At 35.3% G+C, this 26,596-nt stretch overlaps 1 protein-coding gene across 3 annotated transcripts in view; it reads right to left on the reverse strand.

The window, feature by feature from the left end:
- Nup37 (nuclear pore complex protein Nup37) overlaps nucleotides 1–26,596 on the reverse strand; it is a 103,604-nt gene that overhangs the window by 46,189 nt on the left and 30,819 nt on the right. For all 3 annotated transcript variants that reach the window (XM_081752123.1, XM_081752121.1, XM_081752122.1), the window contains one exon: nucleotides 18,576–18,726. In XM_081752123.1, coding sequence (XP_081608249.1) covers nucleotides 18,576–18,726 — 151 coding nt within the window. The remainder of the gene's footprint in view (nucleotides 1–18,575; nucleotides 18,727–26,596) is intronic.

Raw genomic sequence — 26,596 nt, forward strand, 5'->3', positions numbered from 1 at the left:
CCAGTGCAAAACATCGAAAATGCAGACCGCATTGAAGTTTTGAAAACGATAAGAGAAAAGGCTTATCAAAATATGATCAAGAATTATCAAAAGCAACTGGAGAAGTTTCTTCAAGAAAACAAACAAGCAGAATTCCAGATTGGGGACGTTGTCTTAGTGAAGGACCATCAGAAAAAGAAAGGGATCCCAGAAGTGTTCAGTCACAAATATAACAAGAAAGCTACAGTTGTAGGTTTCACTAACAGTGCGAACAAAATCGTCATAGAATATCAAAATAAGAAGAATAAGGCCAAACATGATGAAGTGGACATCAGATGTTTAAAGAAGATTTCATCAGTAAGAGAAGAAGACGCTGAGACATAAACACCCATTAGCCTGGAAAGTAGGCAATTTGCTCCACAACACATGGGACGAAGAAAATTCTCCAAGATTTGCATCTATGGAAACAATTCAACATCTACAACTAAGAAACATGATGAATGATGTGATCAGCACCAAAGGACAAGCGAAGACGCTAGATGACACCCATAGACGCCGGTGGACACAGAGACGCCCAAACAAGAAACAAGTTTCTACTATCAACTTAAGATGTTCCCACGCCGAAACTTTGAGAGTCAACCAGATCTTCAATCAACGAAAGATGACCACCAATAGAAGCGAAATCAAGAACAACTGGACGAATATCGAGATGGTATATGGGAAAAGATGATGATCATATGTTAGTCTAGACTAGGGATATTAGGTCATCTGGTGAAAGCCTTTCGTATTGATTTCTTTTGTTCACTCAGCAAGTGCGAATAGACTGCGCGATAACAGTCTCTCTTTCTCGGACACCGTGAGTGTAAGTGCCTTACGGTTTTCTTTTTCGAACACAAAGGAATCAATACCCTTATTTTTCTTTCCTGGGACTATTCTATTTCTTTGATAAGCTAGTTAGGCCGAAAACTTTCTTATTTCGCGATATAGGAAATTAGAGAATTTATTATTTATAGACATTCAACAAACTTAGAGTGATTGCATTAATAAAAAAAAATCTTCAAAGAATTTTTTTTCAATATTTAGTCATAATATTTTTAATTAGTCGTTATTATATATTAAAGTATACTACAAACTCCAAATTTATTTATCTATACACCCCAGTAGGTATTTTGTTTTCAGCATTAACAACTGTTCATGTTGTCTCTAGAAATGTCCAAACACCGGTTTATTCAATTTATTCAGACGATCAACACAGAGCTTATTTCTTATCTTACAATGCGTTCGATTCAGTGATAGCAAATCAAATAATCTTAGATAGTAGACATACCGTAGAAGTTACATATCATCACATAGAGTTACCTATAAATCTTTCATTTTTACAATGGGATGTAGGAAACCAATTTTACTTGGATAAATTACAGAACCTTTCTTCTCAACTATCGAATTGGACAGAGAACCCTACTATGCCAATATGGGCTCACTTTGATACTCATATTACTTATAGCATTGGAATTATTTTTATACTAGTAGGATTTGTATTACTAATTCTTATTGTAGTTCTAGTTAATAAAATGTACAAGCTGAATAAGATAGTAACTGAACTAAATAATCATATTCACAGGCCTGAAAATGAGTAAAGAAATAAACAATGATATACAATATTGTTATTGAAACGTGAGTAGGCTATGAATATAAATTTTGCGAAGCAAATTTTCAAATAGAGTCTATTTCACAGCAGATTAACTAGGCAACAGGTATGCAAAGCATCCTTCAAAGAAACTAGTTAATTAAAAAAAAAAAAAAAAAAAGGAATATTTGGTTATTATTAAAAAAAAATTATGCTAAGCATATTTCAAAGAAGAATAACCGAGTAACAACTTCATTTTCTGAATCTTTTTACTCTTTTGCCTTTCTAGGTACGCTCCACAATGCAATTATATACTTTCGTCATCTCTATAATTACTATTTTAATAATCATTTTAATAATTTTGTCATTTATAATATACAAATTATTCAAAATTAAATTAACCCCAAATAACGTTTCAAATTCACATATTCGATCTGTCAAATATGTTTCTTCAAAAACAGATTTACACATAACCGCAGATTGTTCTTCGATACACCTCTATGATGATACATTAAATGAATATCCAACAATTAAGGCTTCTACGCCTACTATAATTCTTAATGTTAATCGTATGTCAATGATTTCTTCTATCTTCGTGTTATTCAAACATTAAAAAGGGACTCATTTCACTACTTCTAAGTAATGGTGCAGACTTAACAGTTGTGCTTGTCCTAATATGTGTAAATAAATGTATTTACTACACGCATAAACAAAAACACTTAATGATCACGCCTACACAACAACATATCAAAATCATCAACAAAAGAACAGCAGCAGCAGTAGCAGTTTCCCATAGATGCCTTATCTCCACTGTCAGATATCAACAATGGACCACGTGGACTGAGCCGAACAACAGGATCCTGAGGAATCTATGCTTGCAGAGTATTAAATACTATTACCAGTTATCGAAGTGAGGACTTCAATGATAAAAACAATTAAATACATATGACAGAATACATACCTCCAAGTAAACATGTATTCCGGTATAGCAAGGATCAGATTACGAAAAACACAAACTCACAGTGAAATAACTAGTGAAATAAAGTGAGTGTTTTGTTTCATTCAGAGTGCGAAGTGTTTTGTGACAATGTGTTTTTTTTTTTCTTTCTTACAGACAGGATGCAGTGACATTAACCTACATTTATTGTAATATTACCTTGTCAGCAGAATACTCATGTGATACAAACAATATATATTCATATTATTGGTGACGGACAATGCTGGTGGTGGAACTTATATACATACATACGAGTCAAAAGAAAACTTTATATATACAGAGTGTTCGAAGATTAATGGAAGAATTTAATTATTGTTTTCTTTTCATGGTTATACAGGTGGACAGTAATCCATTTTTCTTGGCACATAGAATCGTGCTCAAAATTTCGAGGCAGGGTAATGTAAAGTACCCAAAATCCTTACATGTGTTTTTTTAATTTATGTTGTTTACTATAAAACAAGGAAGTGATATTCATACTGCTTAGAAAAAAATAAAAACAGTTAACGTCGGCATCACACCATAATTATAGGAAGTTTTCCTATATGGAAATAAGAAGTAAGAGATTGCAGAAAGAGATCTGAGCTAAGCTCTTCGCCACAACCAGGAAGCACCGGAATATATGACATATCATATGCAACCGGAAAGGGGTTGTGCTGGTTGAGGACGGAGATTAGACTCGGGGAGTTGGGATTAAGATTGGAGAGTGGAAGGACATCGTTTGGAGTTGAACTGAGCTGAACTACCTGTGAGTACTGCATCTATTTGCGATGTTAGATAACCATAATGGTTAAGTTTCTGTGCCATTACGATGTAGTAGATCTTTATAGTTAAAACCATTTCGAGTCCTAATAGCTTGTGGTGTGATGTCGAAAATATCCAAAAGTAATTGATTATTTTATTTCTTATCCTAAGATGATTAGTTAAATTCATCCAAGAGTTGTCTAAATACACGGTGTTAAAAATTTCAGATGAGCTACGCTCTGCCCCCAAGTATAAAAAGTTTCTAAGATACTAAATCATTCCAGTTAGAAATTTGTAGCACACGTTAATATTGTCCAGAGAAAATTGGTCGTAACGGTACAAGAAACCAATAACTCGAGCAATATTTTAGTTTTTCGAAAACACCTTAAAATTTTGTTGTTTTTTATTGCAGCACAATATTTAGTTCACGAAATTTGATCGAGAATCTTTTAATGCGGTAACCCGTAGCTTTTATTTTATGTTTTCGTGTAAGGATTAATTCCCCTACGTTGTTTGATGTCGTTTCCGAACACCCTTTGAACATACATAGTGAGACCTCGAGTCACGGACTTTATACCTATTCCGCTCTGTGTATCAAAATTATTTTCCCATTGAAATTCAAATAAATACATAGAATTTGCATGTGTGTGTTAAACAATTGATTTAAACCAATAAAATAATATAAATGTTTCAGTACCAGAGTGAACTCAAATGATTCATATCTTTATTCACTTCTTATATTTATATACAAATTAAATTAGGTGCTAAATTTCTGACTCTGTGAACTAACTTGGAGGAATAAAGTATATTTTCTGTACTTTGTAGCGATTTCACTTGTGCATTTTTTTTTTCTCCTTGTAAAATGACTCTTAAAATATTCAGAAGTACAGTGCATGCAAGATCTGTACAATATATCTTTATCAGGTGTTTTCCGTGGATGAGTCTTTTGTAGAATTGTCACTTTTGTAATCAGGGGTCCCAGGTTTGAGCCTAGCTAGAGTACAATTTCTCTCGGATTCAAAACGAGTAGTGGTTTGTAACCCACTTTAAACTGAAGGTCTCGTCCTTCATAACCACACTTGTTACATAAGCACGGGCTTAAAAAAAAACCATTCATATGTAATCTAAAAGTAAAAGTGTTGTAGCCATGGTCCCTACTTTTTTTAATGAATAGCTACAGTCTGAGAGTGCTAATTCAACTGAGCTTGGTCTCATTCTCAAGAAGTGACGACAAACCGATCCAACTCGAGGTCAAAGATCAGCTAGCTCTTTTCGCTCAGAATCAAGACTTTCATTACAAATATGTGTAGGCGCTTACGAATTTTATTGAAGATTATATAACCTAATTGGTTGTTACAGAATAGCATGATGGAAGGTTTTATACTTCCCACCTTATCCTAACTTAGCTCTAACCCAATCTATTTTAGGCTCTTATCTATTTCTTAACTCTCAGATGTTAACGATTTCTTATCCCTTATTACAAATCTAAAGTAGGTTTAACTTCATGCAAATAATCTTATATTAGTTTCCCTAACTCACAATCCCTTGTTCAGACGCGCTACTCGGTTTGGCTTAGTCAATCTTGAACAGTGCTGAATGGGCAGACTAGTAAATAATTTGTGCTCTACTGGTAAATCATTTGTAAAACTAGTTTACGTATGATTTCGAGTGTGACTTATTTTATTGATTAAAAAATAGAGGCCACGATTATCCACAAAGTAAAGAAAATGATTCAAAAACAAGTAGCAGTGTTACGTATACACCACGCAAAGGAGTTTGGTTTCTGTGGTACGATATTTTCACAATTAATATTTAAACTGGAAATAATAGTAGATTTCTACCACTTCCGGTTTTAGTAGGGAGATTAGACTAGATACGAAATATATTCTTAGGACGCCTGATTGATTGCAGAAAACCACTTTTGTTATCTATTACAGTTTTTGTTCTATAGCTATCACCGTTAAAACCGGAAGTGGTTGATTCCCACCTCTTTTGGTTTGAATAAAGGCTTAAGACAGAAGATAGTAGTTATTTTTACAACGCTGAATACAAAGCAAGAAACCGCTTCTCGCTTTTACCATTCCTGTTCTATGGAGATCATTATTGAAACCGGAAGTGGTTAATTTCTACGCTTTCAGGTTTCGATTGGAGATCAAAAGAGGAGATGAAAGTTAGACTTGAGATGCTTGAGAGTTACTCGATTGGAGGAAACCGCTTTTATCTATTTTCTTTTTAGCGCTTTTGATCTATGTAGATCAATATTTGTTGAAACCAGAAATTATAGTTGATTTGAACCATTATCGGTTTTAGTAGAGAGTTAATAATAGAGTTTAAATATGTTCTTACGAAGCAGAAAACCGGATCTTACTACATATTACCGTTTTCTATCTATGGTGATCAATGATCAAACCAGAAATGATTTATTTAAACCACTTCCGATTTGAGTAGATGGTTTTAATAACAAACTTAATTTCTAATTCTTGACTCTATATTTTGACCAAATTTAGTGATGATCCAGGAAGTGATTTTTTTTTTAACACACACGGACACACATGCATATACGGGTATGGTAAATATATAAAAGTTTTTGAAACCAAACTAGTTATTCAAAAAACAAACAAGGAAAACATGGGTTTTTGCCACCCCTCCATACAATTAATTCGTTCTAACCACAGAAACATCATACCGTGTGTTTTCTCTGATGAATAATATAAAACAAAAACAAACCTATCCATCCAGTGAACAGAACAAATAGGCAAATAAGAAACATTTAGACTTTCTTTGGTTGTATAGTTGTCAGTGGCAGAGGTGAAAGCCGTTCGAAGGAGAATCCATCCGCTTCAAGCAACAAAAGATGGAGAAAAGCAATCGGAAACATACGTTCGATATTGAGTTTTTAAAGATCATTATCTTTGTTCTATGAAGTATTTTGTAGAACGTGAGTCGCAGCAGGTTCCGCCGTAAAAGCAAATTCAGATAATTGTCGTAAAGTTGTAGGAACTCAGTAGGGAAGTGGGGGTAGGGATGGGAAGGGAGGCTGCTCAAGGCGTAAATGATTATGAAAATAGAGGTGGTAGACACGAGTTTCGCTCCTCAAATTGCCACAATGCATTCCTCCCCGGCATGTGTTCTTCAAAGAATGTCACCCGTAGTAATTTATGAGGTATGAAAGTGGTCTTTTGATCCTTTATCTGCAGTAGTGATTACGGAGTAATTATTACAATTAATCTAAATCATTAAGTTTAAAATTGAGACACCATCTACTTTGTATTGCTCTTTGGCATTCATATAGAAAATTGCAAGCTTCTAAGTGCAGTATTTTGTAAGATATTTATGAATTAAATTTTACATGTTACCTTATGGAGATTCTGAAGCCTCTGATGATGGGTACACATTCCTTTAAGTTTGGCAAAAATCAGTTTTTTGGTACAAGAATACAATTAAACTAGTTTTGAGCTTGCGAACATTTGTTTAGTGGAGTTTTTAGAAACAATATTTCCGGGGAAGATGCGCCTAATTTTATTTCAGAAACAGCTCAAGTGATTTTCATGAAATTGAGTAAAAACCATATTCTGTTTGAGAAAGCTATTTAGCTAGTTTTGCAATTTGCAAAAACTTGCAGGAACAGTATTTTCGAGGAGAAGAACAATATAATTTCTTGCCGAAATTTGGTGGAAAAAAAACAATTTCTGGTACACGAAAAAGCTAGAACTTGATTTCGGAAAAGTCATTTAGAGGTGTTTGTAGAAAAACTAATTTTCTATTCATTAGAGAATCATTTCTATCAAAGTTCTTTTTTCTACTTGTGAGAAAAAATATTAACAAAAGTTACGAAGAAGTATACTACAGTGAGGAATAAATCTTACAGAAATGACATTACAATAACAGTAGAAGTACTAACAAATTTGAAAATTCATGATTAAGTTGCAGCTACTACAAAATTAACAAAAACAAGCTTTTATATTTACGGCAGGAAAACAGTTGGTGTATACAAAAGCATTCAAGTATAATGATACAACAACTCAAAGTTCTTCAAATTATGCTCTTTTCTCTAATATTCAAATTAATTTAATGTTACTGACATATATTACAGTCAGAAAGAATAAATGCAATGGAAATTCATCTCGCGGTTACTGGAACATCAAATCTCTTTTCACAGCTATGGATTATCAAAAGTCCAGTTTCAAGTGTCATGATATAGAACTGATTTCAGCCAGCATTTCAGATCATACATTTTTAGTTCTATTCATTTGATCGCTACTTACCACTCACCCTTCTGTTAGCATATGCTATTGAATTAAGAGAGTGGAAGTATTTGGTCTAGGAATTAATTCGTGCGGTTGGTACGCACACATTGAAGCTGTAGTACAAACACAAAATACATAAATACCTTAAGAAAAATATTGTCCATCGCTAGCCACCACTTTCGCCCATCTGTCAGGCAATGTACGGATTCCGTGGCGAAAGAAGTCCTCATCCTTGGAAGCGATCCAGTCAGAGACCCATGTTTCGATATCTTCTGAAGAAGTAAACCGCTGTCCAATCAAATCGTTGTTCATGCAATCGAACAAGTAGTAATCCGAAGGAGCAACGTCTGGTGAATACGGCGGGTGAGGTAAAACTTCCCATCCGACATTTTCTAAATAGGTTTTGACCGGTTTTGCGACATGTGGGCGAGCGTTATCATGTTGAACAATAAGTTTATCATGTCTGTTCTCCCATTCTGGTCGTGTTCTGGCCAGAGCTTGCTTCAAACGCATTAATTGTCGTCGATAACGTTCTCCATTCATAGTTTCACCCGGTTGCAGCAGCTCATAGTACACCACACCTTTCATATCCCACCATATGCACAGCATAACCTTTGTACAGTGAATATCTCGTTTTGGTTGTGATGGACCTGGTTCACCTGGTTTCACCCAGGCCTTTTTTCGTTTAGGGTTCTCGTAATGGATGCACTTCTCATCACCCGTAATAATTCGATGCAGAAACCCCTTTCTGCTCTATAGTTGAAGCAGCAATTCGCAAATGTTTTTTCGTCTTTCAACGTCTCTGTCTTTCAATTCATGTGGAACCCAATGTGACATCTTTTGAATCATTCCCATGGCTTTCAAGCGTTTGGAGACTGTTGTTTGATCAACGCCTAATGCTGCTGCAAGTTGTTCCTGCGTTTGACACGAATCCTGCTCGAGCAATGCTGTCAATTCTTCGTCTTGAAATTTTTTTGGCTGTCCAGCTCGCTCTTGGTCTGCCAAGCCGAAATCACCACTTCTAAACCGTGCAAACCACTTCTGACACGTTCGCTCAGCTAGAGCATGGTCACCATACACTTCCACCAAAATACGATGACTTTCAGTCGCACTTTTCTGCATGTTAAAATAATGCAGCAGGACACCCCGCAAAACCACTTTATCAGGCACAAATTGCGCCATGTTCACTTAACTACAAACTGGTGTTGTTGACGCTTTAATCCACTGCCCTATACTACGAACGATACGCGATGACAGGGGTTTGCAACACATGTGTGGATACACGGAACTGTGGGACGCTCCGTTCGTTGCGCCATCTCTTGTCCACCCGCACGAATTAATTCCTAGACCAAATAATATCTACTATTTATGATAATTCACACTCACGTATTTGCAAAACTATTAATATTTCCAGTCCGTTTGCTGTCTTCTTCGCTAGTTTTGAAAAAATAAAGAAAATAATTTAGAAACTGATCACTGTGAAAACCTTATAAAAATAAAGGGAAAGAGAATATTTACAAAAGATCATATAGGCAATATGGATAAGAATTGGGAACCATTCATTGAATTATTCTTCAGAAGTTTTCAACATCAGGTAATGAGAATAAATTCCGCACAACAAGGGCATCAAAACAGGAAAAAAATAAAATACGTAATAATATCAAAACAACAATACAGGGATAAAATATACGAATGTGCCAAAAAGTCTCGTTTTACTAGATGTAAGGATAACTCATTGAAATCCTTGATAACAGCAACCAATCGGTTAATTAATGGCTCTCCTATAATTCCTGATGAAATCAAAACAAAATTGAAAATCCATGACCCAGCCTTACCAATCATATATGGGTTTCCAAAAATATATAAACCTAATGTTCCATTGAGACCAATAGTATCTGGTTTCCATCATCCTACGTATTTACTTTCAAAATGGCTGTATGATAAACTCGTATCATATAATATTGCAGTTAAATACACGGTTAAAAACAGTTTGGAGTTGAAAACATGCTTAAATTCCTTTGTTGTTGCAAATTCCATCCATTTGACATCTTTTGATGTTGTGGAAATGTATCCATCAACATCAGTAGACCTGGCTCTACAGGCAGTGGAAATGGCTTTACTTAAACTAAAAGTGAACCCATACGACATCCAATTAATCTCTCGACTAATAGTCTTTTGTCTAAGGAACAATTTCTTCCAATTTGAAGACACCATTTTTCGACAGGACGATGGATTTGCTATGGATTATATCCTTTCTCCAATACTTTCTAATTTGGTACTGGACATGTTTGAAACAAATATCCTTCCTAAACTTAGTGGGGCCGCGGTGGCTCAGTGGTAGAGCGTTCACCTCTGGTACTTGGGGTCGCGGGTTCGATCCCAGCCCCCGCCAAGTGAACTTTGTGGTGGACAAACACCGTGTGCGTGGGTTTTCTCGGGGTTCTCCCGTTTCCTCCCACTTTCTTCATTACACCATTTCATTCATTACTCATCATCAGCGTCTCCTTTAGCCTAACCGGCATAACCGTGGGACGTAAAACTCAAAGATTTCATTTCATTTTTTCCTTCCTAAACTTACCTTTTATTAGATATTTTCGATATGCTGATGATACTTTGATTTTGTACAAGGACCCTAAAGAATTAAATAAACTGTTCGATGAGTTTAATCAATTCACCCTAGAATAAAATTTACGAAGGAACTTGAAGAAAATGGTGCTCTTAACTTTCTTGACATTACCATTAAAATACATAACAATAAATTTGTTACTTCGGTATACTGCAAACCTTCTGCTGGTACAAAATATATCAACTTTAAATCATCACATTCATGGCTTCAGAAATTAAATGTTTGGAAGAACTTTTTTAGGAGAGCTCTTTTACTTTCAGACCTCTCGAAGGATCTCAACAAGGAAATATAGTATTTATTACAAATTGGACAGAAAAATGGTTTCCCAAAATCTTTCTTGTTAAAATGGTACAAACAGGTACAACAGGAGATCGTCGGCACCCACCATCAACCAACAACAGATGTCGTAACTGACAGATGGATTGGTGTCCCTTTGGTTCCACAGTTTTCAGCAAAAATCAAGAAGATTCTGCAGACACATCAAAATTTCAGAAGTTCCTCCAAAATCTATAGATAAATACATAACCAATTTTAAAGCATTTTTTACTGACCCTTTACAAAGCAGTGGCGTTTATCGGATGAAATGTCAGTGTGATAATGTGTATATAGATCAAACAAAAAAGGAACATTTGTACTAGAATAACTGAGCACGTTCGTACCTCGAAATCCGCAACAGTTATCCGCTCTAGCAACGCATCTTAGAGATTATAACCATCATATCGTGGAATCATGTTTAATTGAAAAAGCAAAAACAGCAACGGAACGAAAAATTGAAGAATCATATTATATTCACAAAGAAACGCCCTACTTAACCTGGATAGAGGAGAAATAAATATTATTTGGAGTAATCTTTTCACCATTTGGAAAGCAAGAACAGAAAACAGTGAATAGCAGTGTACAATGTCAGTGAGTTTCTATTTCCGTGTGTTTTAATGTTTGACAGAAGATTTGTTTTTTTTCATACCCTAACCTTCTAACAATTTTTTAACCATCCTTCATGTTTTTTATCCTTTTTGAAGTCTACCACAGGTTGATGAAGGAAGTAGCATCTTCCGAAAGCGCTACCAGTTGTATGTAGAAGAATATTCTGCCACATATTTTTTGCGGTGAGTAATAGCCTTTCCGCTTTCACTCATTAAAATAAAACGTTATTTACAAAATGTCATAATGCTTCCTATTTTCTCGTAAAATTCTTCGAAAATGGCCACTTTCCAAATTAGTTATTTAGTTTATCAAGACTATCGGAAAAAACACCATGGAAGTTTCTGGTACATAAGTGAATATGAGTCACTATAACCAAGTATTGTTTAAGCCGAATTTCTGCATTTATGGAGACTGCAACACTAAGCATAGTATATTCTACTTCACGAGACTACCAGTTCAGTAAAATAGTCTGATAACTACCCGCCACGCAGTTTTTTTCTTTTCTGTGCTATGGATAAATTTAAGTCACTTAGGAGGTATAGAATTGAGAATTTTCTTTATAGAGCCGAATAAACACCTTTTATTCGGAACAAATAAAAGCGCTGACAAAATCAACAGTAAAACGCAATAAATTAAAAAAATTCCATAACAAAAGAAGACATTTAGGATAAGTCCAAACTCACTCTTTCTTCATCTCGAGAAGGAGCTATTGCAGCCCGCAGAGAATGTGAGGAAAAAAGAAAATATAAAGATCTGCTCGATAGATACATGTTCGTGCCCGTAGCCATTGAATCGAGCGGCATTTGGGGTCTCGAAGGGCTCAATTTCATCAAAGAAGTAGGCCAACATATTGCACACCTTACTGGTGACAAGCGGGCTACTACTTTTCTGATACAACGTATCAGCATAGCAGTTCAGCGAGGAAATGTGGCTTTCATTTTAGGTACATTACCTCCTGGAAAATTATTAGAAGAAGTTTTCCTTTTACAACTAACTGTTCAGAATTTACTGTTTATCTTTCTGTATTTAAAAAAAAAAAAAAAATCCTTAATTCAAGAACAGTCTAATACCACTGGGCAACAAATTTTAACTTTTTTCATGCTTCGGAAAAGAAAAAAACATTTTCTTATGCAAATGATGATGCTGAATACGAAAATAAAAATAAAAATGATGAATTTGTTTAAGTTTAAGTGCAATCGATAGAAATGTGTGTTATGTAGTGTTGACACTTAGATTCTTGAATTTTCTATTTGGTCTTTCACTTAAGTAGCTATTGCTTCAATTCTGTTCATCCGATTATCTTGGTTCATATGTCATTCACTTCAGAATAAACCAAGCTTGCAAATGGTACTATGCGCATGTGTACATGATGTATAAGAAGAGGGAAATTTAAGGTAAAATTGGAAATTTTCCGTTCAAAAATCCCTTTTTTTCAAATGTAGCACCCCCTGGCACGGCGCCGACTAAAGGCACCCAAATATAATATACCTTTAAAACTACTGTAGTTTATAATACATGTACCAACTTTCATTGTAATACCTACAATAGTTGTGACGGAAAAAATATTTCTCAGTCTGATGGACAATACCAAATTTCATAAAGGTAAAAGTGAGATAACTATAAAATCAAATAAATCCGAACAGTATTATTTATTTGAGTATTATGACTTATACGTCATTCTCTTCAGAATAAAACAGGCTTTCAAATGGTATCATGATAATATGTGTGTGTGTTTTGTACGAGAAAAGGGGAAATTAGGGTAAAATTGGGAATTTGCCGTCCAACAACCATCGGCAAGAGCAGAGTTGCTCCAGTAGCCCTGATACCGTTTCTCCATCATAGATATAACTTGGTAGAAATGTTTTTCTACACCTCGAAAAAAAAAAAAAAAAAAAAAAACTCGCAATTTTCTCGGAAGAAATCTATGTGGGAGTGCAACATATGCATTTTTAGTGATACTTTACACCCTATTGCTTGGTGGAAGGTATTAGGTGCACCTCTACTTCCTTATAGTGGTACCGCTCGTTTTCCAAAACATTCGTCACCACTTTTCGGAAAGAATCTCATGCAATCCTCTCCTCTTTTTCTGACACTGCATCAAATTCAGGATCATTGAGGAGTTAGCGTATTTGAGTGCCAAAAAGGGTTCTCACCTGATTTTAGTTTCAGCAATTTGTGGAAGTTTACGCAAAATATATTGGAGGAATAGTTTGATCCGTCTATGAATGGCCGCCATTTATCGAGGTTATCGTCTATGTTAAGTTTACTCACAAGACCAGTTAGGCCTACATTGTTACAACGTAATATGTCACTTTCCACTGAAAATTCTGTTTAGGGATTCTGACGTGTTCGAAACACGAACACTTTTAGATCTTCAGAATAAGCTCCCCACTTCTTGAGTTTGGATGCCAGCAGTTCTGCGCCACTTTTGACAACCCCAGGTAATTTAATTCAGGTTGAGTATCACATGGTGAATAGATAATGATATTTTGGTTTTGTGAAGTTAGGATCGGAGGAAGATGATGAATTTGTAGCAGAATTTGACAATGTGGGTCGACATTGTTCGCCTTTTGCTCTTCATCGGGTGAAACACTGGAGTAAGATACGGGAAGTTGTGTAACCTTTAGTTCTTCAGAGTGTGGCACAGTCACGAACATTTCAAGGAATATTTGAATAAGTAGCAGTTGACTTTTTTCTTTTTTGGATAGACATTTAATTGGAAGAACTATGCAAAAATAGCAGTTTGAAGTATGATCTGTCGGTTCTCTCCATATCATTGGAACTGCAAATGGCACGCATGGCCTTTTTCCGTCTAGCCAGTCCCGCAAATTTGTAGAACAAGTATTACAACATATACGTGGTGCTCACTTCTTGTCTACATCTCCCACTTTACAGCCAAAGTACAAGTGATAGGCTTTCTTTATGATAGGAGCGAAATTCCACTTTTCGCTTCACTTCGTTAAAAACAACAATTTGCTCTGCACTGCAAACACATTTACGCGACATGTTTCTGCTTAGTATAGTTATAAAACGATAAATAATAATAATAATAATAATAATAATAATAATAATAATAATAATAATAATAATAATAATAATAATAATAATAATAACAGCACCAACCCAATATCTCACCACGACTACGTCCGAGATGGCAAATTGTAACTGCAAAAGTACGTTACACATTTTTTCTCTGGCAAACTCTTCAATTTATTTTTTATTTATTTATTTGCCTGTTTTGCATACAAATGAGAGTATTCTCGAGTATGCATACAGTTGTCAAAATTACAAAATAATTACATATATGCTATAAAAAACTTACAGATAGAGTAATACATACATAACCATGACTTTCATAAGCTTCCACATTCATAATATAATTTAAAAAAAAAAAAAAAACATTTATACATTGTCTTCAAAAAACTCATTTACCGAGTAGTAACGTTTATCTACTAAGAACTCGTGAAGATCAGATTTAAACGTAGAATATGATTTGTTTTGCTTTAGAAAATCAGGTAACTTATTGAAAATTTTTGTACAGTTAATATATACGCTTTTTTAATCGGGTATTGTATTTATGGACGTTACTGTTTTCAATAAATAAGTGTTTGTTACTTACGGTAAACAAGATAGTTTTATATAGATACACACAAGGTAATGGTAATATTTTTTGTCCTCGAAAGATGGGCTTGCAAGAAGACTTTGGTGACAATCCAAACACAACCCTTAGTGCTTTCTTTTGTAAGCGAAACGTGCTAATACATTCAGTAAAATGACCCCAAAAAATAACACCGTAAGTTATTAAAGAATGGAATTTAGCATAGTACACCGAAATTAAAGCCTCTGTTGTGACAATACAAACTAAACCGCGAAGTGATTGATATTTCTTTGTTAGCGATGAAGTGCGAGCAATATGGATAGCCAGAGACTACGCAGGGATTTATTTCGGGAGGGGTCCTAAGCTTTTCGGTTGTCTAAATACAATTTGAAGCTAAATTATATTAAAGTTTTTAAAATTGCACCTGAAATTAGACTAAATTTACAAACAAGTCGGGGTGTCAAAACCCGCAGGACCCACCCCTGCGTATGTCCCTGAGGATAGCAATGAAACTAACCGTCAAACAATGGAAGTTTGTTGAAATGAGTAGACAGCTCCTGTTGCCATGAACCCTTAATTTGCCCAGCAGAGCACATCGGGTGATAACGTTTCTTTGAAACCCGAACCAATCTTCAAAAACTAATTTCATTTTCGTTATCAGCACTCTAAAATTAGTAAGAATTGGTTAGTTTTATCTCCGAAGCATTTTTACTGTTGACCAGTGTACTTTACCCTTTGTTTGATCTAATTTTACTCGTTATATTACTTCTAAACTCATATTCTGATTGTTACGAACACTACAACTTGGTTCAGTGTATGGTCTGAGGGCAGTCGGTAGTGAAGACATCCGAAAGTTCGGAATAAGGGGACAGTATGAGTGGAACGATATATGGAGGCAAGTGTGCCGATTAGATGTATTCAGGGTGGCCACTCATTTGGAATTTCAAAATTCCCTGACTTTTCCCTGACTTTTCCAGAAATTTTCCCGGTTTTCCAGAAAATTTCTAGAGAGATCTAAAATTGGTATATCATTGTTTTTCAAAGCTTAAACAGAAGCTTTCGTTTAAAATAAAGATATTTTATATTTGAAATTAGGCCTATTATACTGACGTACAGGCCTTTACAAATTGTTAGTATACTTTTATTTCATAGTGTTGTTTTAAAACTCTTATACAGCTCACACACGAGCGATAAGCTGTTTTTTCTTATTGTTCATTCACAGAATGAGCAAAGATCATCCCACATGCAGTGTTGAATTCAGGGGTGCCCCGGGGGACATTTCCCCCGAGATAAAAAATCCCTCTCCCCGAAGACACATGAGAAAATTCACAAGATATTAATATTGGTATGATTTTCTCCAACATATTCATCCAGCATTATCCCTCCCCCGGAGAAAAGTTTCTAAATTCAACACTGCTCACACGGGTTTTTCGCAAACCGTCAACTTGGCGGCGCAAAACGGGGGGAGGGGGGTGCGGAAGCGTAAAATCGCATTTTTTTCTTTAGGAAATTTTCACGAATTTTTTGTGACCTTAGTTTTCAAGGTATCATATTCAAATTTTGCATACGTATTCTGTGGACCTTTGACTATTTTTCATGGAAATATGAAATTTCCATGCTACGAACCCATCATCACTACCTCAGCATATATTTCACTATATTGTAATTGAGCAGTACTATACATCAGTCATGAACAAAGGCGTCCACAGAAAATTTCGCAGGGAGGGTGAAGAATACAAGCTTCCTTAATCAGTATAATCTTTTAATTTGAAAGCATACCTTCCTATTATAGAAATTATTATTAACCTATGCAATTTTCCAGAGTGGTCGACTGACCCTTCGACCCCCTCTGTGGACGCCCATGGTCATAAATATCGTAAAGATTTATGTATTTTTTTTTATTAATACCCAACCCTCTTGCACGTAACTAAAAGATAACGTCTTTAATGGTCACACAGGCCTACATGTAAGAATAGTTAGGCCAATCTACATCCTTATTGCAAACAGTGTATCACAAAAATTCAGTAGGCACACCTCTATGGCTCTATAAAGTTACGTGTTTTCATTACTAACAATTCAAAGTACTCACAAAACTGAACACAAACAAAAAATAAATAAATAATAAATAAATAAATAAATAAATAAAAATAAAAGATAAATAAAAATAGATAAATTTATAACTTCGCTGTTGTTACAAGCCACACGACGTGTAATCCCCCTCTCACACACAAACATAAAACAGCACAATCGTGATTCGTACGTATTCTGAAATAACTGTAAAAAAGCATGGCCAGTTAATCGTGTGTCGCAAAACGTACTGCCGCCACTGAGTACAAATGCATGTGGAATCCACACAGTTTTTGACGCATTAACCAAATTTTGTGGAATTCGACACACATTCGGAACTCTTCCGGCAGAAATACTCAACTATCGTTCAGCCTTTATATTAATCACGTGACTACCAAAACGGGATGCAGGGGCGCATCCCCGAGCGAATTCTGGAAATCAAGCAGCCATCGAACTAAACAAGTGTGTTAATTACAAAATGGTCCCGATTTCGCTCCAGCTCAATTCATAGGCAGCACTAAATGACAAAAGAATATGAAGAAAGTATGCGCAGCCCAAACCAACAGAGGTAGATAAACGAAACCTGGAACGAAGGAGAAATCTGGGGGCGAAGCCCCCAGCGACCAAAGGTAATTTGTATATAAATAAACCGGCTAAATGGCTAGGAATACAGCAGAACGTAAATTTTCCCCCGAGTAAAAATTCCATGTTTTTCATCAAAATTCCCTGACTTTTCCCTGACTTTTCCAGAATTAAAAAATTCCCTGACTTTTCCCGGTTTTCCAGGTTTTCCAGGTGAGTGGCCACCTTGGTATTACCTCAATTTATCAGAAGCATGACGAAAACACCCTCAAACGTTTTGTAAGCAAGACTGATCTCATACATAGATAAAATTATTGAAGATTATCAGTGTGGATTTAGGCGAAATGATTAACTACTGACCACACTCACAAATACACGGGACAAAAATAAAAAAAAAGGAAAAAAAAGAAAAAAAAAAAGGCAACACTCCAATTCAGAGTACTATTCATATTATTATTCGTATTATTCATATTATTTCAGAAAGGTCTACGAATCTGTTAGGAGGAAAATATTGTACAGTATTTTCACCGAAACTTGTTCACGAGCTTTCACATATATATGGTTACAGGCTAATGTTCCCAAAATGGGACATTTCAAAGAAAGAAGACCCAACGAATCACAATGTAAATTAAAGTAGAGAAAAATATTTTTATTGTAAACAGCACTACTTTAAACTTACAAATACGTAAGCTTCAGAATTTTTGGAAAAAACATAGGCTATTTATTTAAAGAAAATAAAAGTGGCTGTAAAAAGAAAAAAAATCTGTTTTAAATTACACAGATTATCCATAAATGATGGGACGCGATAGGTTTCAAGATAGTTGATTTAATTGGTATGTTTTGAACATGAACACTTATTTCTTCCATTTGGAAAAGATACGAAAGCTACATAATGGAAAGCAAAAATGTTACAAAAATGGTGTGTAAAGGGTTAATACTGAAAAAATTTCAAAAAGGTTCATACTAATTCTGTGATGTTTGAACAAGGACTTTAGCTGGTTATTTTCTATTCTTATATTTTAATGTTGATTTGTCCTCATTTTTTTTTTTTTTTTTTTTTTTTTGTTTTTTAATGCTGATTTACAAATATACAATAAAACGAATGAAAGTAACTGTCCACTATTCTTTACGATAGATGCTCCACGATTTGTATTACTCAACAGACTTAAAACAATTTTAAGACTTACCCGGGGATGCAAGATAAAAGGTGGAGGTGCAAACGCCATCACTTACAGACCATAGTTTACATGTATGGTCATCACTGACTGATGCTAGTATAGTCCCAGTGTCTGGTTGATATACTATACTGTTTATGTAATCTTCATGACCATTGAGAACCTGTATTTTAAAAAAGAAAAGTGTTCACATAAATTGCTCATAGAAAATAAAATAAAAATAAATAAATAAAACAATAATAATAATAATAATAAAAACACCCTCATTCCTTTGTTCACTAAGGGTCGAAAATGCTCGTCCAGATCTGATGTAAACTAAACCTTAAGCCGTGTCCAAAAGATACACGTGCGCATTTGATGTAAGCTTATATCCGGAACTGACGTTACCTAGTGTGTGTGACGAAAGATTTAAACTCACAAGTCTGCAAATGCATAACGCGAAGATGTAAACTATGTTAGTGTACTTGCATACTTAACATGGCGGTTCCTCGTAGTAGAAACAACGATACTCAGAATGACTTCTAAATAGAATTTTAAAAGACAAATTATTAAAATTTTTATTGAATTAAATACTTATTTTTGAGAGCTGATGTGATGTTATGATAATATCTTTGATAAATATGAAAATTACAAATTCTGTAAGTGGAATATGGAATATCAAAATGTTACGAAAATAACAGAAACTTATTTATGGTATGTTCTCTAAGTATGCAATAACATTTTAAATAGTACAGGAAAATTAACCAAACAACATCTTTAATAGTGCTTTAATGATATTTGGGCTTACAACATAACATGTAGTTTGTAATAATCAGCTTCTTGTCACTGCAGTTATCTACAAACAAATATCGAACTTCAATGGCATATGAATTAGAACCTTAAACTATAACATAGAATAATGAATACATATATTTATTCATTATTCTATGGCTACGCAGTTTCGTATCTCACTTGCTTCGACTAAGAATATAACTGATGTGCATGTAATGTAATGAATTGTGTATACAGTGTACAAGGCTCCATTTAAACAGAATTATAAGGCAGTAATTTTACATTTTTGTTATTTTTACCAACTTTATCAGAGGTATCCAACCTACATAAATGTGATCTTTTTCGTTGATCTTTCATAGTTAGATACCAGATTGTACCCGTGAAGTTTGCAAATCTTGGTCCTCATATTGTTTGACTGCATTTCTTCTTTTCTTGTAATCACTTGTAAGTATTAACGTCTGTGGCAGATTAATAACATGAAGACGCTACTTCGAAGAATTAAGAGTCAAATTTACAGATTCACAAAGAAAGTGTACTATTTACGGAACTTAATTATTAGCACAGTTCGATTAGTGTGCCTCTAACTAAAGTAATACGATAGTAATAACACAATTAAGATAAGCAATTACTGTCTAAATCCACGTACAGAAAGTAATTATTCACAATGTAAACTCTCTTTACCTTATACATTATGCACTTCTCAAAGTAGTTCCATGACACATTGACTGTCAGTAGCATTACCCTCAGCATTAAAGTCCAGAAGGTATAACGTTGTTGGCTTCCCGCGCTTGGACCTCCTCGTCACTGGGGATATGGTAAGAGGATAGCCAATCACCACCTTCAGATTTGCCTAACCTACCCATCGCAAAGTCATCTGAAAGGCGGTGATTGGCTATTCTCTTACCACACCCCAGTGACGAGCAGATCCAAGCTCGGGAAGCCAACGACGTTATACCTTCTGGACTCTAACGGTGTCCTAACGCTCTTGCAATTGCCTGCATTTGCTCACAATGAAATTTTAAAGTTACTTTGAAGTACTAAGGAGTTAAGTCTCACTGCTTGGAAATAGCACCAGCAACAGTGCTTTAGCGCCCTAACCCTCAGTGCTACTACTCTCCGTAGATTACGAAGCATCAGCTATGTCTAATAAAAATGGGAAGTAGCCAATAATCTGGTAGTTTTTAAGCTATTACGAATTTATTTTGTGCATACCATAGGTATATAGCCATTGCCTTTATGCTCTGCTCTTGATCTGTGCGCGGGAGTTACGAAATGATAAATATTCATAGGGGCTACGCAATCAAATACAACCTCTCAAGCGTTAGCGCACAAAACTATATTTATAGGTTATTTTATTGTTACCTCATATTGTCAGTCTGCACGATATTTATATCTAATATAATCGGAAAGTCATTCATCTGAAAATATATGCGTTAGTTTTTTTTTTTTGTTTTTTTTTTAAATTATTATTATTATTTATTTATTTGCCAGCACGCGAAATTCCTTCATTTGTAATCAATTTCACGTTCTAACACGACAAAATGCTGGAATGAAGTGCATCAAAAGTTAATTTGAAGAATGAGATAATATTCTGATGGAACTTTAAAAACAATCCCGTAGACAGCATCCAAATATGGGTACAACGTCTATTGTTATTCGCGGATATATTTCTTACTGTTTCGCTAGATCAGTTTGTAATCTTGGAAAGGATATCTCCTCCATCAAACTATTTTTTTTCTTTCTTTGTTTGTACTGATGAGGAAACTCATCTAGTTTGACATACCATTTGTTATTATATATGATGTATAGATATTTCTATATTGGTATTATAGTGAAACATCCAAACATTTACCCGTCCTCCCTGCTAGTCTAGTGGCTAGCGCATGCTTTAATGAATGGGGTACCAAGTTCGATTCCCGTTGGAAGAGCCTTGAAGTCTGAACGCATTAAGGGGTTCGAATTCCACCTTAAACTCACATCTCATAGAGCCTCGGTGCTGAAAACGCACACTAAAACTCTAACGAATCAATCAAATATCTATTTACAAAATAATTGGGATGGGATTTTGTATTCTACAAAATACTATGGTAAAAATTATAATCAACTAGTGTTAGCTGATATAGTACTCGGTGTTGCTCAGGTAAAATGCAAGAATTTCTGGCTATTTTACAAAGCAATTCCTAATTTAACTGGTTGGAGCAATTTCTGGAAAATCAAAAAAACTAACAACTGGAAATAGTTAAACTCTAGCCAAAATTTCTAAACAGCGAAGAGCGAACGATCTGTTTCCTACGGTTGCCTAAAAGAACCGTAAGCCAACTGTGTAGAAAAGTGCTTAAAATATGTTCAAAAATTGATTTCGAACGATATTTGGATTACAAGAAAACACTAGCCAAACAATAACTATAGACTAAAGATATCTTAACACTACAAGCCCGAAGCATTCATTTAGACTGCTTCAAGGAATATAATTCGTATCACTTCTGTAATGTTTTCGCTAATACCCAGAAATTCGTTGACTTTTAATATTTTTGTGCCCACTTGTTAACAGTATTAATAATAAGTTTATATTCCTTTTTACAGGGGCGCTAGTGTCAGTTATATCTAGAAGCACGAAACAGTCACTTTGACTGCCTTATAGAGAGTATAGAAAATTAGTGTTTCTGTTTGTGATTTACAGATGGCAGCATTAAATACTTCTTGTTTCTAGACAAAAGAAAAATTGAAACCTTTATTGATTGTAATTTAATACAGAAAATTTAAGATGACTTATTATATAATTGCTATATTGTGGTATCTAGTTCCAACAATTAACTTCATATTTTATTGTCTTATGAGATATTTCGCAGTGTTTTATGGTCGACAAACAGATTAGTGCAGCTACATGCGGCCAATATTTGCATGTTAGTGTGTACATGTAGTTGGTTGATGTGAACCGTGTACATGTGACATTTTACGATGAGATCAAGCAGGGTGGCCACTCATTTGGAATTTCAAAATTCCCTGACTTTTCCAGAAATTTTCCCGGTTTTCCAGAAAATTTCTAGAGATATCTAAAATTGGTATATCATTGTTTTTCAAAGCTTAAACAGAAGCTACAAGTGAAATGCAATGTGGACTAGAGGATCATTATTAAAAAAAGAATCACAAAAAAAACTAGCGAAGATAAATAGTCTAATTTTAATCACTTACTTGCCTAATTTTCAATTCTCCTGTGTGTTTCCACTCCACTGTAACCAACTGCTGCACAGAACGAGAAGAGGAATGTCTATCCCTATCGCTTTCCAACCTTAAGCTTAATACTAGTCACAAAAGTACACACACTTAGAGTCCAGCACTAAAACACAAATTACTGGAACGAACACTACTTTACTGAAATGTTTTAAAACCTCAAATCACAGATTTGCAGTTCACTAAAATCAAACTGAAGTTAAGACCACATCCACTTAAATGTTTTAAGACTTCAAACCAATAATCTCATCATCAATTGCAGACAGTTTCTCCTTGACATCATTCAACAACTTCATTTTCTTCGCCTCGAGTTCAATAACTTTATCCTTAATGGCATTTCTCTTCTTCTGTTTCTTCTCTTCCTCTTCTTGATTCCTCAAAGACTCAGCATATACTCCATGAGCATTGCGGGCAGTATGGACAACCCTCTTTGTAATTGGACTCCCACAGCTGAAATTTTATCATGTACCTGCCTGAGTGCAATTAGACTCAACTCGCTTTGATTTTCAATTAAACATTCTTTGTTGATTGAAAATCCCCTCCCCACACTAGCATTTCCATGAGATAAAAGAAGGAGAAATTTCACAAAATCAGTCATATGTATTGAGCATGCGCCTAAATGCAGCATCTCCAACCAATGGTCATCTAATCTCTTACTTTTCCTGTCATAATTCCTCATTGCTTCCAATACAAGAAGATTTTTAGCAAAAACTTTGAATTCACCTTGGATTTCATCAGCTAATGTTCTTAAAATCCAATTTTTGGATACTACAATTTCTAGGCAATTGGACAATCTCTTTGCAGCTACAGTGTCATCCATAACAAACACACTTGGATCCAGGAAAGAAATTGCTCTTGTCAGGTTGAATTTTAGAGGTGACCTGTCCATTATTTTCAGTATGAATTTCTGACATCCTGCGCGAGTCTTGTCGAAATTCAAGAGTCTGTCTATCCGATACGGTATTGGTTTTTCGTATAGCATCCTTTGATGTGTACCCAATGTTTACAAACTTGACTGGCTTTAAGTTTTCGCTATTATTAAAATCAATCTTAACCAATGGCCGGCCTTCCAAAACACTATCTTTCACAAAACGAACTGCAACAGACAATACTATGGCCTGGAGCAAGTTGTAAAGGAAAGGAGCTAATGGAGCTTCTCCCTGAAATTCACGCAGGAAAGGTTCAACAGTTTTTGCTAATGTTGTGAAAAAGCCAAGTTTTGCACCAAGCAGGTTATCATTTGTGAAATGTCTTACAGTATCAAAGCTTTTGCACTATGGTACTTTCTTCTCATCAACAGCCCACTGTACGTATTTCTTTACGTTCGGTAATATTTCCATCGCCCGGCAAGCAACGACTGAATTTTCTGTCCATCTAATGCTGCAAAATTTTTTTCGGAAACACAGAAGACCCTGTGCATCTTATGTAATCTGCACGACGAGCTGGAACCTCTTTGAATAAATTATAAGACGCCCTTAGGAATTCTTCTAATTTCCAACCTGTTGCTTGCATGGCAGCTTTAAAAGCACAATTCATAGTATGCAGTCCACAACTTCCAATATCAAGAAAAATTGGATCTGAAGGTGAACTTGCAAGATCTTTCTGCAGGTCACTTAAAAATTTGAAGTTAACATGTGGACCATCCATCGAAACTTGAACAATTTTCTTGAGGTCCAAACCTAAGATACCATTCTTGAAACTAACTTGAATGTCTGCTGACGTTGAATGTCCGAGGAACACTGAATTTAAATATCTTGCTGACACTTGGTTTCTTTCATTGTCCCAAAACTGAATCGTAAGGTCCATTTGCTGCTTTTGCGAGACTTTGTTAAGGCTTTCATCAAACCCAATAACATAATGCTTGCAAGCTTCTATTTCTTTGAGATGATTACCTTTAAAAAGTCGTCCAAGACCATGAACGATAGTATAAGCTAACTTGGTACGTTGTAATTGCATCTTACTACAAATTTCGCTATCAGGGAACATGAGCTTGAAATTTGTTAGCCAGTCGGGAAGCAGATCGGAATGACAAGTGTTGCATTACTGCCTGCAAACACCACAGAACTTCAGCTTTAGTTACTGACTCAGACACTAGAAACGACTTCATAACATTAGCATGTTTATTTTTAATAGATTCTTCGGAAGCCACCAGCATCTCTTTACTTACAACCAGTTCTTCAGCGGGACAAGAAGGACCTGGATTCTGACCACTACATTCCACTGCATTCCTTTGCTGACAAAAAGTTGTTATCGGCCGAGTTACTACAGAGTTCTTCACAGCTGCAGTGTGTTTTTTGCCTTCCATGTGGCTAATAATAGCCCGTTTCTCCATGTTCTGAGGTTAAAAGTATTTCTGCAAATCTTACAGAATGCAGCATTCTTGTTGTCCTTCACAGCAGAAAGCCACAATGAGAAATTTGGGTTGGACAGCCAGTCGTTTGAAAAAGTAGCTTTTTTTAGACATGATTGAGACGCAAACTGAAATGAAAAATAATAATATGAATATGAGTGTACAATTCATTCACATCAGAAATTAATATATATAACAACAACAATAAAATAAGCACACTGTCTATTGTTTCTCATTGCTCAACGTTATTACTGAATTTGGCATACCGAAAAAGTTGTGTTTAAGCGAATCCCAAAGCAAAGTCCGCGTAGGAAAATACTTGTCCGCAAGAACGTTGAGAATGGTCTGAAGTAAGGAGACGCTTTGTCGCCATTATTATTCAACTTTGTCCTGGAGTATGCTATAAGGAAATTAAAGGATAGCAACCAGGGCCTAGAGCTAAAAGGTGTTCACCAGGTTATGGCATATGCCTATGATGTAAATCTGATAGGGGAAGATAAAGGAACAATAGAACGAAATGCAGAAATTTTATTAAACGCTTGCAGGGAAATGAGGTTAGAAGTAAACGCAGATAAAACTAAATACATGGAAGTTCGCCGGAATCGTGATCATGCAAATTGCGAATGCGTCAAGATTTGGTACCCGTAGCCCCTTTAGCTTTTAGTCTGTGAATATTTTGGGTACAGATAGACAGGCAGACACGCGCATTAAATATATAGATGAGGCTTGTTTTGCAAAAGTTATTTTGAAACTGGGAATTAATTAACAACTTATATTTTTAAATCCATGCATGCTATTATGTGTTATTACTGTTAGAAATACAGTAAATACTACAAGCTTATGCTGCGACATTTAAAGAAATACTTTTGCAGCTTCCCGAAACATGTTCGTTGCCATTAGGAATTTCACTTTCTTGGAATACATCAAAACTCAACAATACTTAGAATCACTCCCCACTTCAGTTATGTAAAATAATTCTAAAACCTAAAATTATGTTGAATTCACTAAATTTAATTGTATATATAAAATTGTACCCCTAAACCAGTGGCGTATGCTGGGATTGTGACTTGGGCTATCACTAGACCTAGCAGATCCGGACAATAAGGCTAGTTGATTAAATGTTAACTTCACTAACAGTGCAGTCTTTTCTGTAGTTTTATTACACATTTCGAAGAATTAGCACTAGCAACTGTCTAGTTCACTTTAGATATTGGCTTCAGTGATAGCTTTGATAGCCCACAATATACGCTACTGCCCTACACTCGTATATTACACTGCAAAACAATGCCGCGTCTTTGACGTGGGAGACCCGGGTTCGATTCCTGGCGGGAGCTCATGTGGTTCGTATTCCACGTTAATCAGTAGGTCCATGTCTCATATAGCCTCACTGCTGAACGGAATGTTAAACTAAAAAAAATCAAATCAAAATATCCCTTACTAGTATAAAGAAGAAAAGACATTTTAGGAACTGTCGATTTTTGTGCAATTAAAGAATAACTTGTGAACAGTGTTTCTTCCAGACATGTTTTTTGGGGAGCACTGCCCTCTGAAGCTCTGAGAGTTCCCCCCGAAGGAGACCAAAATAACAGTCTATCATATAATAATAAACAGAATAGTACCTGCAGTGCCCCCGGAACATTGTTTCTGAAAGAAACACTGCTACACTGCTTGTGAAGTTTTT

This window comes from Thermobia domestica, chromosome 3, assembly GCF_964235325.1.
Source record: "Thermobia domestica chromosome 3, izTheDome1.hap1.1, whole genome shotgun sequence".
NCBI lineage: Eukaryota > Metazoa > Arthropoda > Insecta > Zygentoma > Lepismatidae > Thermobia > Thermobia domestica.